Genomic DNA, 14,149 nt, shown 5'->3' with positions numbered 1-14,149 from the left:
CGGGGGCAGAGAGCCCCCCCTCCAGACTGCTCCGGCCACCATTCCCCATGGCTCTACCTCAGCTCTGAGGGTGCCCTGCCGATGAACGCATGGGAAAGAAGGCCAGGTAGGGTCTGCTGAGAGGAGCTCAGGACGGGGCTGTGGCTCCCTGTGGCTCCTCTGCCCACACCCACATCACCTCTCTGCGAGGTGCTTGGTGGGGGGTGGCCCTACTCAGAGGGACAGGGACAAATTCCCCTCTGCTGGGAGGCATATCACAGCAACATCCATTGTCCCAAACCCAGAGACTGGAGACTCACCTCCATGGCTGCAGCCCAGCTTCACAAAGTCTACACTGTTATTTAGGTAACGATTTTCTTTCAATTGAATTACTTTTTTCCTACGTGAAATTTCATGTCCCATCTCTAGATGGAAACCAGTCTAAGTGTTATGGATTAAAGGTGACCCTCAAAAACATATGACCATAAAAACACACCAATGGTATCCATTCTAGCCTCTGCCTGCAGAAAGCTTGGAGCCAGACTCCTTCTTTCTTGATTAAAAAGGGAAATTAGAAAGCGTCAGGGAGAAGGCACAGACACACCGGAACCAGTGGAGACTGGCGTCTTAACTCCGTCCAAAACAGGGAGACAGAAATGACAAAGGGCGAACCTCCCCAGGATGAGATGTGAGGGTATTTAACACCATGTCCGTGAGCCCCTCCCATGGCTGCCCTCCCTCATGCCCAGGCGGCACCGGAGGCCCCAGCCCCTGACCCTGCCCGCTGCCCGCATCATGCAGGTCTGGTGCCGCTGCGTCACCACCGTCTTCAACTACTTCGTGGTGACTAACTTCTTCTGGATGTTCGTAGAGGGCTGCTACCTGCACACAGCCATCGTCATGACCTACTCCACCGAGCGCCTGCGCAAGTGGCTCTTCCTCTTCATCGGATGGTGTGAGCATCCCGGGGGCCGTCAGAGCCAAACAGGGCGGGGGGGTCCTGCTGACCAGGTCACCTCCCTCCATCCTGGGTGCAAGGACGGGACCACAGCCCTGCCCACCTTCCCCAGAACAGTCCAAAGATGCAGCCACTCCCCTCCATGCTGGCGAGGAAGCAGCAAATAGTGCCTTCAGAAGAACCTTCCACAAATAGCCTTCCTGTCCTTGCCTGGAATGGCACATCCAAAGACCTTTGTCTCTGGCTCTGAAAGAAAAGCTGGCCACTTCTCTATCAGGAAAATCACACCATCCTCATTGCTCGGACCTGCTTGGAGGGGACAGCTGAGAGTGGGGGGAGGGCAGGGGTCTAGGGACAGGGCCCCTGAGGACATGGATGGTCTGTAGCTGGATGATTGCAAACATGATCCAGGCCCCTCATGGCCCCCCACCCCCACCCTGTGTTCTACAAGAGGGACCCTTGTCCATTGGTCTGTCCACTGCAGCCCATGTCTGTCCTTTTTCAGGCATCCCCTGCCCGATCACCGTCGCCTGGGCCATTGGCAAACTCTACTATGAGAACGAACAGTAAGTGGGACAGGCCAGCCACACGGGGCAGGGCTGTTAAGGCAGGGCAGCCATGGTTCCGGCCAAGCGCCGGGCAGGAATGGCAGCCGAGCCAGGACAGAGTCGCTTTGTGTTGTCCTTAAAAGGAAACCTATGTCACCAGCATGCAGAGGTACCCAGGTGGTAGGTGTGAAGTCAGCTTTCTTTGCTTTCAGGCCAGGGCACCTCCAAGGCTGTGTCAGTGAGCCTTTCACAGACCCACAGGCCAGGGCCATGGGTGAGGCTGGACACAGCAGATGGGATCTGGGGGAGAGGGGATGAACGGGGTGCAATCCAGGAGCTCAACATGCGGAAGCACTCATAACGATAAAAGCTGCCCAAGAATAAGGGGGGCAGCTTTTCTCATCATGCAGCTGCCTGTCAAAGGGGGCGTTCAAGCAGAAACCAGAAACCCTGGTGCTGGGAGGCAGCAGGGGAGCGTCCTGAGGCCGTGTGTACTGGCTGACCTCTGTGTTGTGGACATAGTCAGTTCCCCGAAGCCCATGAAGCCCTTCCTGAGGTCCAGTCGGAGTTGCTGGCAGAGCCAGACTGGCCCGACCCTGAAGCTTTTCCACCCACCGTTCTCCCTGTAGAATAACCAAGTCTCCGTGGGCTCCCTCCCTGAGTGAATGAGGCTCAGGACGGAGCAGGTTCCTACCTCTCTATCTCCTGTTTGTATGGCTGAGTGCTGGCGCATGGAGCAGCCAGTCCCAAGCTATGCAGGAACAGGTAGCACGGGGCTGGACCAGGGCCAGTGAGGCGGGAGCCTGGCTCTCCCTTCATTCATGAGCCTCCTGCACGCCCAGCCCTGGGCCCCCCAGTCAGGAATGGGCGGGGGTGTAAAGAGGAGGAAGAGGAGCCCCAGGCTGCCCTCACACTGGCTGGGGACACCAGACCCTCCATGCAGGGTGAAAGGCAGCCCAGGGGTGGTCAGGGGGGCTATGACTGTCCACCCAGGCTTCTGGGGAAGGTGCGGCCCTAGAGCTTGGGTCTCAAGCAGGGTGAAGCTGCAGGACCCGGGCCCACGTCTGCAGCAGTCCCCAGCTCTGGCTCAGCAGGCCACTTACAGACACCCCTCTTTGCAGGTGCTGGTTTGGGAAGGAACCTGGTGACCTTGTAGACTACATCTACCAGGGCCCCATCATCCTCGTGCTTCTGGTAGGTGGGATGGGCTGGGCTGGGCACCAGGGAACAGCTGAGCACCACCCAGCAGAGACACTGGGGAAGGAAGTGGCCTGGACAGGCCCCCGCATGCTCTGTACACGCCACCCTGCTTCTGGGCACCTCCCTTCCCGGGTCTCTCATGCTTTCCTGATTTCTAGTGCCTTCCCATGTAAGATGTCCCCTTGCCAGGTACAGTGCTAAGAGAGCCAGGCGAGAGGGCAGCCGGTGGCAAGAGAAGGGTGTGCTGGCTTCGGAGCAGCACAGACCTACATTCTCTTCCCTCCCCAGCGACCCACGAGGGGCCCAGCCCACCTCCCCCAGCCTGGAGCAGTGGTACCAGAGTGAAGCTAATGAGCGATTGTTCCTAGTCCAGCTCCCCGCCCTTGGCCAAATGTATTTGTATCTGAGGTATAATTGCCGCCCATCTTTAATCCACGGTGAATTTTAATTAAGGTAGAGTTTACGTAGAGGCTGCATTCTGCAAAAATGAACCCATTATATATCGTACTTAAAAAAAAAAAAAAAGAAGGAGAGCCGTAAAAAAAAAACCCCGTAAGAAATTGGCGTTTACGTAAGACTTATTTCGGGCTCGGTAATTTCAGGTTCCTCTCTGCACCGGCTTCCTTAAAGGGCCACCTGCTCCCGTGGGAACCGAAACAGAGCCATCCCCTTGCACACAGCAGGTGCCTAATGGAGGTCTCCTCGGTCTACCTTGCAGACAATTACTGCTGATTTCTTTTACTTCCTTGTTCTCCTTTCTGTGACTTTTTCTGGGGTTCGTTTGACCCCCATCTTTGGAGTGTCTTTGGCGTATGTGAACCGGAGATGACTAAGAAGCTTTTTACCCATGGCCTGAAATTCCGCCATCAGGGCTCTCGGTTTATTTCCGAGGCAGAAGTCAGTCCCTGGCAGCAGGCAGTGGGTGGAAGGGGTGCCCTTGGAGTCCCAGCTGCAATGAATCACTCACCCCCCCCCCATGTGAATGGCAACACCATGAGACCCATCCCCTCCCGGCCAGCTGATGAGAACCCATCCAGAGCCAAGGAAGGCTGGTCTGGATGGGGAACCCACAATAGTGGGGAGCAAGCCCCCATTGCAAGGATATGGGACAGTGGTGAGGAAATGAATGGAGAAGGGGAGACAGACAGGTGTGCAGGGCTCTGTGTCAAGACCCAACTCCCAGTCTCCTTTCCATGCCTCCTGCCCAGTTCCAACCTCACCTCAAGGGCATTTTGCTTGTCTTTCCCTTGGGGTCCAGCCCACACCCAGCTATTTGCACTGACAGGGCTTCCAGGTTCCAAGCTGAACCTTTCTAGAAACTCTCTTCGTTACTTCCAATCCTCACATTCGCCGATACCTGGAAGAAGTAGGGAGTATGCTTCCCATTTCACAAATGAAGAAACTGAGAGGTGACACAGCTTGCCCAAGGTCACCACCAATAAATACCTAGCTGAGCTGAGACTCGGGGGCAGGTCACCCACCTCTCATCCTCTCCTCTCGCTTGGTGCCCCTGCCCCCACCTTTCCCTTCCCCGGAGGTTCACAGCTGCATTTCTGTTGCTGAGACACGTGCTTATTTCTGGGTTCTGGGAAATGAGCCGGCTGGTTGAATTGGCACAAGGCTGTTGTCACTGTTATTGTCATGGGAAAGGCATGTGGCATTTATTGGGCCCCTCTCTGGGCCAGGCCCGGGGCTCAGTGCTCTCCACGAGGGTTTCAGCCTAGCTGACCTTCCCAGGCAGGCTCAGTGGTTCCCCTGGCTGCACATGTGAGGAAGTGGAAGTTAGAGACTAACGAAGCCACTTGCCCAAGGCCACACAGATGTGAGTGGGAACAACCGGAATTTGGGCCATGCTGCGAGAACGTGGTGCGTTCATTTGGGAGGTGGTCCCGGGAAGCAGAGTGAGGGCTGGGAGCAGAAGACAAGGAAAGGAGGAAACCAACAAAGGGCGAGGGCAGGAGCAGGCCGCGTGGGGACCAGCAAGTCCAAGGGGCTCAGAACCCCACCCCTCACCCACCAGGGTTGGGGAACTGGGTTCCTTACCCATATACTCCGTGCCTTGTCAGTGGAGGTTGCCCCGGGGACATTAAATCCCCACATTTCCAGGCACCCCTGTTTTTTGAAGGAAGGAAGAAGAAGAAAGGGAGGGAGGGAGGGAGGGAGGGAGGGAGGGAGGGAGGGAGGGAGGGAGGGAGGGAAGGAAGGAAGGAAGGAAGGAAGGAAGGAAGGAAGGAAGGAAGGAAGGAAGGAAGGAAGGAAGGAAAAGAAAAATGACAGGAAACTAGGCTGGACAAGATTAGGGTGCAGCAGCCCATGCTCCCTGTAGAGCTGGGATTTGGCAGGGGGCAGAGTGGGGTCCAAGAAAGGAGAGCTCCATGTGGGCTGGGGCGGTCAGAGGCTCCTTGGAGGAGGGAGGAAGGTGCCTGTGGTGGGCGAGGTGGTGCAAATATGGCAAAGGGGGAGGCTGGGAACGAAGCTCATAGGAAGAGCGTGACTTTCGGCTGCACAGACCCAGGCTGAGGCGAGGCGGGCAGCATCACTCACTGCCTGCCTCGTGCAAGAAGAGGGGAGAGGCCTTGTCTTCCGGACCCTCCACACTAGACCCTGTCTTTGCTCTTGCCTTAGTCTGTGGAACTGGGCTCTGCAGGCAGGAGGTGCTCACAGCTGCGTATTGACTGGATGAATGCGTGGGTGGTCATACCTGTGTCACCCATTAAATAAATGGGTCAGTGGATGGATGGGTGGGTGGGTGGGTGGATGGGTGGGTGGGTAAGCGGATGAATAAGAGTGGGTGGATAACTGAGTGACTTGGCTAGTGGGTTGATGGCTGATGGGTAAATAAGATTGAGTGCAGGGAAATGTGGAAGAAATGAGAATATATCTTGATTCTCTACGCTCACAGAAGTCAGAAAGAATCAGAAGAGGTCAAATATTTTCTCACTTGTATGAGAAAATCAGGACTGACCTATGCATTACGGTGACCTCATGATCAAAGAGAATGTACCCGAAACCCAGGAGCTAGAAATTAGATGAGACTTAGGAGGGAGCAGCTCTGGCTGAAGGCTCCCCCGCCCTCCCGACCCTGGGTTCAGGGGGCCGTGTCACTGCAGGTGTGAGAGCAGAGGCTGTGGCCGGGGAGTCTGAGTTCTGCCGGCCCCCAGCGATCCGCAAGCTTAGGGCCACAGGGCTACCTGTCCCATGATATCTGCCTGTGTCCCCCACTCCCAGCCTGAGATCCGGAACGTAGGAGAGTTTAAGGAGTGAGGAATTCTCAGGAGGGGTGTGTGTGTGTGCACATGTACTCACAACTTGTGCTCACACACGAGCCAGTAGACACCTCTGACTAATACGTAAGTCCCTCTGACCCATGGGCACTTTCTAGGAAGGGATTCCCAGCGTGCCAGGCCTACATCCCCTCACCTCCCTGTCTGCTCACACTTGGAGACAAATGCAGAGAAACACAGGCACACCCATGTCCCCAGATACACACGCACACATGACCACACTCTGAGGCAAACACACGGCCACCAGCACAGAGAATAGACCCGCAGACTCAGCAGGAGCATTGGGACAGCAGCGCGGCCACAGACAAGCCGACACGGATTAGCAGGACACCTGCCACCCACAGACCCCACGGCACGCAGGTCCCAGGGAGAGGCTGGGTGTGCGGGCTGGGACGCTGAGAGGCTCGGAATGAAGATAAATGCGGCCCTTCCAGGAGCCTGGGAGCAACCCAGCGGCCCATTCATCTTCATTGCCTCAGGGGTGCCTGCGAAGGTTCTGGAGTTTTCCTGGCACAGGGCATGGATGGTGAGAGACTAATCACTCCTTCAGCAACCAGGTTATTAATCACTCCATCAGGCCGGTCCGCTCTGCCAGGGCAGAGCTTTCCTCAGTCAGAAGGGCTTCGGCGAGACCCTCGATGGAGAAGCGGGGACCCTGCAGCAGAGAGGGGAAGGAGCTCGGGCAGAGCCCTGGGCCCAGCTCCTGCCAGGCCCCGAGCAGAGTGGGGGCTGGGGCCCTCCTGAGGAGCCCTGCCTCAGAAGCAGTGGCCCCCGTGCTATTACCCTCCTTCGGGTCTGGGAGTAGAGAAGCAGGCTCTGGAGCCCTCCGGTGACAGGGAGCTGAGCCAATGGGGGTGCCTGCCTGTCCCAGTGAGAACGGAGCAGCCGCCTTGGGACCCCAGGCAGGTGCTGTGGCGACTGGGACAGGTATGTGCTGGGCTCTGGCTGCCTCTCAGCTCCTCCCACCTCATGGCCCTTCCTTTTCCCTTCTCTGCCTCCCTCTCTCCAGATCAATTTTGTATTTCTGTTCAACATCGTCAGGATCCTAATGACAAAATTACGAGCATCAACCACATCCGAGACGATCCAGTACAGGTAAGTGACGGGTGCCTTGACCCCCCGACAGGGAGAAGGGAGGAGGCCACGGTGGCCATGACCCTGCCCTGGACGTCCTCGCCCCGGGAGCTTGCTTGGGCTCCTGGAAGAAACAGCTCCTGAGGGAGGCCCCTCCTGCAGCGCCCCCCTCTCACCCCCCAGGAAGGCGGTGAAGGCCACGCTGGTTCTCCTGCCCCTTCTGGGCATCACCTACATGCTCTTCTTCGTCAATCCTGGGGAGGACGACCTGTCACAGATCGTGTTCATCTACTTCAACTCCTTCCTGCAGTCATTCCAGGTGGGGCGCGTGACCAGGTGGGACGCGCAGGTGCCCCTCCCTCACACAGGACTGGCGCACACGTGGCTCACTTGTGTACACACTCACATAGAAGTGCACATACACGGCCTGTCACCCCCACCCAAGCCCAGGGGCCCCACCCCCGCTGGGTCTGCGTCACCCTAGCTGGCACCTACTGCTGGCCCAGCAGCTGTTCTGAGGACACATGGTGCCTGTCACCACAGTGGACCCCAGTAAACCTGCACAGTGGGGGTGGGGCCTCCCCAGCTCTGAGTCTCTGGGGTCCCATTTGGAGCATTTATTCTGTTCAGCCATCCCGTCCCTATGTCACCCCTCCAGGCAAAGCGCCTCCCCACTCAGACCACTGACAGGTCCTTCCTTCCTTTCTAGGGTTTCTTTGTGTCTGTCTTCTACTGCTTCTTAAATGGAGAGGTATGAGACCGGGCCCCGGGGAGGCCTGGGCTCTGAGGTGCTCACACCCCACTCCGGGGCAGTTCCGGTGGGGCCACCCAGCCTTTCGGGAGTGCCCGGGGGTCCCTGGCTCAGCTCAGCTCCACCCTGGAGAATGGAAGGTCAGGAAACCACCCAGCCTTGGGGGGCAGGAACCCTGCCTGAGGAACTCCACCCAGTGTATGCAGGCCAGGGACAATGGGCCAGCACCCCACCAATACACCGGGAAAGCCGGGGGTGCAGGGAGCCCAGGTTGCAGGGTCTCACAGAAGACAGGAGCCAGGATAGAGATGGCAACAGGAGAAAGCTTCCTGGAGCGTGTCAGGTGTGAGCCTTGCATCCAGGCCTCTGTGGACCTAGGGAACAGAAAAGCCCCCAGCACGCTCCCTGCGCTGCAGGGAAGACCACACACCTCCGGGCGGGCTCCAGGGAGCCAGGCACTGGCTGAAGCCAGGTTAGCTCACGCGGCCCAGGACCCTAACGGCTGAGTCGAGAGAGATGTTCAGTCAGGCCTGAAGGGGCTTCTGGGGCAAACAGCAGACACAACGCCCAGGGCTGAGAGCCTCCAAACTCTCAAGAAGAATGCCAGTGTGGCCCTGAGGTCACTTCCCCTGCCTATGTACAAGGTGATGGTGGGGGGCTCTGCAGCCCTGGGGCCTGTCACTCAAAGCAGCAGTTCCCAGGTGGGAAAGTCCAACAGTGGAGACTGCAACCGCAGGCCAGAGGGCAGGGAGAGAAAGAGCCACTAAAGCAAACAAACGAGGAATGCTCCTGGAGCATTTATTCTGTTCAGCCATATGCTAGGCTAGCATGCAGGGGACACGGCCCATTCTGCAGGAAAGCTCTTCAGTTGCAACACAAATGAGAATAAAATGGCACCAGTGACGGTCAGGCTCTGACATGAATAGAAGTGTTAGCTTTCTATCTGGGCGGCATGTGCTAGGGGGCGTGAGGGCAGCCTGTCAGGAGGTGGCACGGAAGGCGTTTCAGGAGGGAGGAGGACCACTTACACGCGTGGTCTGAGTGAAGCACGCACTGCAGCAGGGACGCGGGGGAGCGGGAGGTGTGAATCCTCAGCGCAGGATCGTGGGGTCTCACCGCAGACGTCAGGGGGCAGAGCGGGTCAGGAGGGGAAGGCAGCGCCTCTAAAGGAAGGCTGCAGTGTTTTCCCCAGGACAGGGCTGGGGAATGAGGGCCCCAGACACGCTGCGAGGGGAGCCGTGAGCTCCAAGGGCCAACGGCGGCAGGGGAAGGACCCCACTTTTGGAAGCCGCCAGTCCCTGATGAAGGTGGCAGTCAGGAGGGCCACCCCAGCCACCCTTATGGCCCTGCAAGGGCAGGGAGCAGGGCAGAGGAATGTCTCGGACCCCGGGATTGGCCCCTGAGGGCTCAGCTGAGTCTCGACCTCCCCCCTCCCCAGGTGCGCTCGGCCATGAGGAAGAGGTGGCACCGCTGGCAAGACCATCACTCCCTCCGTGTCCCCGTGGCCCGGGCCATGTCCATCCCCACGTCGCCCACACGGATCAGCTTCCACAGCATCAAGCAGACAGCCGCTGTATGACCCGTCAGTCGCCCTGCCTCACCTGTCACTCTGTCGGGACAGCTTCCCCATCCTCCCCCACTGCCCACTCTGGGCTCTCCTTTATGCAGACTCTGGTGGGGACAGAAAAGAGGACAGCCTGGCAGGAGACAGGCTGTGCAGTAGCACAAGTGCCCAAGGAACCAAGGCCAGCTGGGCCTAAGTCTCAGTACGAGAGGGAGCAGAGCCGAGCGGAGAGGTCACAGGAACCCCGCCCCCTCCAGGAAGAGTGGGGCACATGTCTTCAGGCATTTGTCCACACCAGCTTCTCGCACCAGATCCTCACTGTAGCCCCATTCACAGATGGGAAAACTGAGGCCCAGGGCCAGGAAGGGCCTGCGCAAGTCCCACAACTAGTTGGTGGCAGACCCGGGGCTCCCCTGCCCACTCATGGTGCAGGCCTTCCCGCCAGCAGCAGGGTGACGGTCAGCCCTGCGCCCTGCCTGCGGCCTTCGTACTCGGTGGCGCCCTCTGCAGTTGAGGGGAGGCACAGCAGCTGGAGTAAAGGATTAATTCAGAGGGCTTCATCCCACTGCCTCTCTCCTAGAGAAGACGCCTCATCTACACCCCAGCCCTGACCCAGCCATCCTCCTGCTCCTGGGGCCCCGTGAAGGATGCTGACTCCTTTCTGGGAGACCTGCTCCTGGGGCCCCGTGAAGGATGCTGACTCCTTTCTGGGAGACCTGTTCTCAGCCTAGTCCATAGAGTTAGGGGCTTGGGGAAGGGCCACGGCCAGGGCGCCATACACTCTTAGGACAACTAGATACATAGTGTAGGACGAAACAGGGAGAAGCAGCAGAGGGGATGAGCTGGGAGGAGTGATAGAAATAGCAGAAACCAAAGTATGTCTTTAGTGATTGGAGCTAATCCCCCAACCCACACCTGAGACTGGACTTCAGCCTCCCGTTCAGAAACGACATCTCTGCTCTCTGAAATAAACCATGCCTCTGTGCAAACAGCCTCCCCACAGGTCCACCAGGCATCCAAAGGGGTGCCCTGGGCCAAGGATAGTGGGCTGGGTGCACCCTCGTATGCAGACTCTGGCCCTTGCCTGGGGCCGGTTCTTCCTCTCTGACCTGTATACATGCAGGCCTATCTCTTATCATTCCCCCAGGACAATAGCTGCCCCTTCTCCCCAACCAAGGGCAGTTGAATTCAGCACGGAGGAGACGTACACTCACCTAGCATGCCACGGCCCGTCCCAGAGGCCCAGGTTGTACAATCTGGGGTGAAGACAGACAAAGCCCACAGCCTCCATGAGCACCAACCACAGGGCCGTTTCCGCCTTGGCTTGTAGGAGAGGCTGGGATTCCAGGGACAGAAGGAGCCATCAGGCCAGGGTTTGAGAGAGCTTTGCTCTAGGTACATCCCCCCAACACACACACACACACACACACACATTTTTTTTAACTATCCCATCTTGCATACATTAAGTTGCCATATAATGTTTTTTATATAAGTTTTAAAACTAGCGAGAGATGTGATTTCTGACATTTGGTAAATATTTACGTTTTAAAATAAAGCTGCCACAACACTTTAAGAAACATCACACAGACTCCAAACACAGCAGTGACTTAATGCCTACTCTCATCTATTAAAAAAAATACAACCACTCTTGTTTAACAGTTGAAAATTTTACATTGTTCCTTTTTCTCCATTCCATTTCGCCTAGAGAATTTTATACCAATGCGGTATTTTTTATGGTATTGCTCACCTTATTGTACTTCTCTGATACAAAATCTATTTAGAAATTGAAATATTTAACTTCCTGTGACCAAAAGTTCTAAGGGTTCTTTTCGGATGGAGTTATTACAACTATTTTTTGATATAAAATACAGTATGTGATTGATTAAAACCACAGAGATAGTAAAGGTTTTTATAAGTAATTGTTAAACCTAAAAAGGAAAATTTATTGAAAACACACTTCATGAAATGGATAGGAACTTAATTGTTCATGAGTCTGTGAATGAATATTGATTGCTACAATGAATCACCTCAGCATCATTTTCCTTTTCTCATTTTTTATAACTTTACATGCTGAGAAGCCTTTTCACATCAGTAAGTGGATGTCACTCGATTCTCTGAACGCCTGAGAAGTGTGCTGAAAATTGCATAGCTCTCTAGCATCACCAATGATATGTCTGCTGGCCTCCTAGAGAAGTCCCCTTTAGATCTGGCTAAAAACATGAATCGAGAATTATCAGACTTGCCAAGGGCTTTGCAGCCCCGGCATGTGCTCGTTCAGTTTGTCACCGTGGGCACCTGGGTGCCAGCCGGCGCTTGGTCTGGGCAGGAGAGGGGTTCAACGCTGGGCAGGGCCCAGGGTGGTGCTGGGCCGCCTGTGTGCCCTCCCGAGGGAGGGCCGTGGTGCACATAGAGGTGGCCTGAGGGCCCCTTCCATTAGTCTCCCAGCGGCTCGGACAACAGGAGCTGCAAGTGGCCCTGCCCCCAGAGGCCACCTGAGAGCTCTCTGGCAGGAAGAGACTGCTCATCAGAGAAGCCACATCCCAGCCAGTCATCACCGCTCACGCCTCAGATTGTGCCCAGCTCACTTGTTCCCCGCGGCCCGCTCCCCTGCCCTGCTCCTTCTCCAGTTTGGAGGAGGCCCCTCCTTGGTTCCATGCTGACCCTGCATCTCAGAGGGGTCATGGCCCCCTCTGAGCTCCGGCCTTCAGGGGCCACAGGCCATTCGGCCCTCTCTCTGGGTACCCGTGTGAGCCTCATTAGGCACCTGCTCCTTGCAGCCCAGCCAGTCCTCAGTGGGGGCAGCCCCTCGCTGAGCTGGCCTTCCTGGAAAGCAGCCTTGTTAACAGACTCTCCTCTTTAGCAGGCACGTTCTAGCACCCAGATCATTGGGGCCCTTAGGCTCTCCCGTTTACCCCTTCACCCCCATCCCTGCAATTTATAAAGCTGGGGGAGATTCGTGCTCACGAGGGTATGCCTCACACCAGCTGCTGGCCCCTCCCACGGAGAGACCGCAGCACCCTCCCCCAGCACAGATCCAGGCCCCAGGGGCCATCATCAAAGTGGGGCCATACAGTGCCTGACGAGGTGATGGGGCATCTGTGGGCTGGGAGGTGCTACCCAGGCTAACGCTTCAAGCCCCCAAGTCTCCCGTGGAGGAGGCGAACCGGCGGCAGAACAGAAATGGATTTACGGTGGGATTCAGACCCTCACAGAAACTCACCTCCAACCTGCAGACTTGTGCAGAGATGGAGACACACACAGGCTCACAGACATGGAGGCAGACACTCGGGACCACAGAGGCCTCAGCACGTGTTCCCCCCACTTACCCAGCACCACTGTTCGCCACGTATGGAAATAACACTACGAAGTAAACAAGGTTCAAGAAACTCAAAATCTAGTTGAGAATAAACAGCTCCCAAACCAGCACAAGGTGAAAGCAGGAAAAAGGACTTGTGCTCTGGGGCTACCTGGGTGGATCTCTCAGCATCCATGTCTGACTGTCCTGGCGGGAAGAAGGGGGTGAGGCTTGAGGACTGAAAAGCACGTCAGCGTCTGCCACCTGCACCTGCTTTGTCCACATGTCAGCCCACGCCCAGGGCAGCCCCAAGCTAGATGAGGTTTCTGGGACAGGGAGCCAGAGAATGTCCTGAGAACACACCTGGGGCTCTCATCAGCACCAAGCAGGTTGCACGTGGAGAGCAGACTTTGGGGACCTTTGTTTCCAGACTGGGTGGGAATCGAGGAGTCTACACTTTTAACAAGCCCTCCAGGTGATTCTGTTGCTGTCTGGTGTGGGAGCCACAGAACAAGAAAACACCTCTCTTCACACACGTACTGTAGAAAGTGAAAGGGAGAGAGTGACCTGCCTTTCTGGAAACCTCCAGGGGAAGGCAACTATAGTAGGAGGGAAAGAGGCAGTTTTAAAACATGCAAATTTATTCATCAAGGTGCTCAGTATGGTTTCCCACCAGGCTCTGCCCTCAGGTGCCACTGAGTCTCCAGGTGGGGCTGCCCCACTTGGAGACATTTATCAGCAGGAGGAAAGCGCAGGGGGTGGGCTGAGATCACTGCCCTGTGTTGACTGGTTCCCGCAGGTTTTCTTGTTAGGGATTTCTTTTGCTTAGAGCTTAGGGCCCTCCCACAGAGCTGCAGCATGCCACCCCTCACCCCCTGCCCCATACACCCTTAGAACCTTCACAGTGGCCTCCCTTGGGCAAATCCTGTCTGTCCTACAGGCGGGAGATCAAAGGGCGTCTCTTGCAGGAAGCCTCCATGGGGGCATGTCCCTGCTGGGAGCACTGAGGCACGTGCTGGACGTGCTGGACGCATGGGCTGCTACCTTAGCAAGAGCTCTGCACCCAGAGCTCTATTAAGTCACTGAATAAACTGACTTTCCTATTCATTTCACCCAGAGCTGGTTAACTCTCAGGCTCGAGTCCAGTGCTGCTAGCAAGACAGACCAAAGGCACACAGAATCCCAGAGGTCTATTAGCTTTGCACAGAGGAAATATTCTCGGCTCAATCCCCCACCACCACCAGCACCCGGAGGCCAGGCCCACACCGAGGGCCTCCCCTCTTCACCTCACGTGTGGACGGAAAATTGGAGGAGAGCCTCCTCATTTTCCCAAGATGCCACTGCCGGCGTCCAGAGATTCATCTCACCCCCAGGGGCTGCGCGCCTCGATGGAGGCTGACTTCCTACTGGACAGAGGATGAGCCTGTCCTCCACCAGGTCCTCAGGTGGGGTGACCAGCCCTGGCCTGCCCCAGCTCGGCCAGACTTGGGCCTGTC

At 56.7% G+C, this 14,149-nt stretch overlaps 1 protein-coding gene across 5 annotated transcripts in view; it reads left to right on the top strand.

Annotated features, from left to right (window-relative positions):
- Window positions 1-11,385, top strand: part of CRHR2 (corticotropin releasing hormone receptor 2) — a 37,296-nt gene extending 25,911 nt beyond the window's left edge. For 3 of the 5 annotated variants that reach the window (XM_019726196.2, XM_019726194.2, XM_019726197.2), the window contains 7 exons: window positions 781-934; window positions 1,443-1,503; window positions 2,607-2,679; window positions 6,979-7,064; window positions 7,227-7,362; window positions 7,753-7,794; window positions 9,233-11,384. In XM_019726196.2, coding sequence (XP_019581755.2) covers window positions 781-934; window positions 1,443-1,503; window positions 2,607-2,679; window positions 6,979-7,064; window positions 7,227-7,362; window positions 7,753-7,794; window positions 9,233-9,373 — 693 coding nt within the window. In that variant the 3' untranslated portion in view covers window positions 9,374-11,384. Of the gene's footprint in view, window positions 1-780; window positions 935-1,442; window positions 1,504-2,606; window positions 2,680-6,978; window positions 7,065-7,226; window positions 7,363-7,752; window positions 7,935-9,232 lie in introns of all 5 variants that reach the window. The other 2 variants (XR_012498926.1, XM_019726198.2) reach the window with 2 other exon arrangements.
- Window positions 11,386-14,149: the final 2,764 nt, after the last annotated feature.

Source organism: Rhinolophus sinicus, linkage group LG09 (genome assembly GCF_036562045.2).
Source record: "Rhinolophus sinicus isolate RSC01 linkage group LG09, ASM3656204v1, whole genome shotgun sequence".
Lineage (NCBI taxonomy): Eukaryota > Metazoa > Chordata > Mammalia > Chiroptera > Rhinolophidae > Rhinolophus > Rhinolophus sinicus.
The sequence above is the reverse complement of the archived record's forward strand: the minus strand, read 5'-3'. Positions and strand labels throughout refer to the sequence as shown.